Raw genomic sequence first — 721 nt, 5'->3', positions numbered from 1 at the left:
TCTACGGCGTACCCGAGGCGGCAGAACGGGACTCGGCATCAATGGGTGACTTTGTGGAGAAGTTACTTCGTGAGGGCTTGGCGCTGTCCCAAGACGAGCTCGACTTACACATTGAAAGGGCTCACCGCTCTTTAGGCCCTCAACCCCCAAGCGACGCTCCCCCGCGATCTATTATTGTGAAATTCCTCAGTTTTAAAACCAAAGAACTTCTCCTTCGCAAGGCATGGCAGAAAAGAGGGTTTACCTGGAACGGCAAGCAAGTGAATTTGGATCATGACTACCCCCCTCTGATTTTGAAAAAACGAAGAGAATACGCAGACGTGCGCAAGACTCTGAAGGAGCAGCAAATCCCTTTTCAGACCCTCTTTCCCGCCCGGCTGAGGGTGAAATATGGAGATGAAACAAAGATTTACAACACGGTGGTGGAAGCTACTGAAGACATGTCCAGTAGAGGCTACGCTGTGCGGGTCGTTAAGTCACCAGAAACGGTCCTGGAACAACTGAAGCAGCTGACCTGGAGCAGAGTACGTGGTGGACCGGGGAGTGGACCAGCAAACAAGAGGCGAGACCCCGCAGCCGGCTACAGAGAAAAACTCAGAGCCTTCAAGAGGACATCTCCCACGCATAAGGAAAATTAAGGTCTATCCGCTTTGTTATTAATAACCAAGACCTGCATTTGGTTTATGATGTACAATAAGTAAATAAGGCAGGTTTCTCGTGG

The 721-nt window shown here is 50.2% G+C and overlaps 1 protein-coding gene across 1 annotated transcript; it reads left to right on the top strand.

Moving 5' to 3' along the window:
- LOC106512274 (uncharacterized) lies at positions 1-721 on the top strand (the record flags this gene model as incomplete). The annotated part of the gene is given in 1 exon segment (XM_014000934.1): positions 1-721. A coding segment is annotated over 1 exon segment (638 nt), but the record flags the coding sequence as incomplete, so codon positions are not given.

The sequence above is a fragment of the Austrofundulus limnaeus genome, unplaced genomic scaffold (genome assembly GCF_001266775.1).
Source record: "Austrofundulus limnaeus strain Quisiro unplaced genomic scaffold, Austrofundulus_limnaeus-1.0 Scaffold5344, whole genome shotgun sequence".
Taxonomy (NCBI): Eukaryota; Metazoa; Chordata; class Actinopteri; order Cyprinodontiformes; family Rivulidae; genus Austrofundulus; species Austrofundulus limnaeus.
This window is presented reverse-complemented; position numbering and strand designations above follow the sequence as displayed.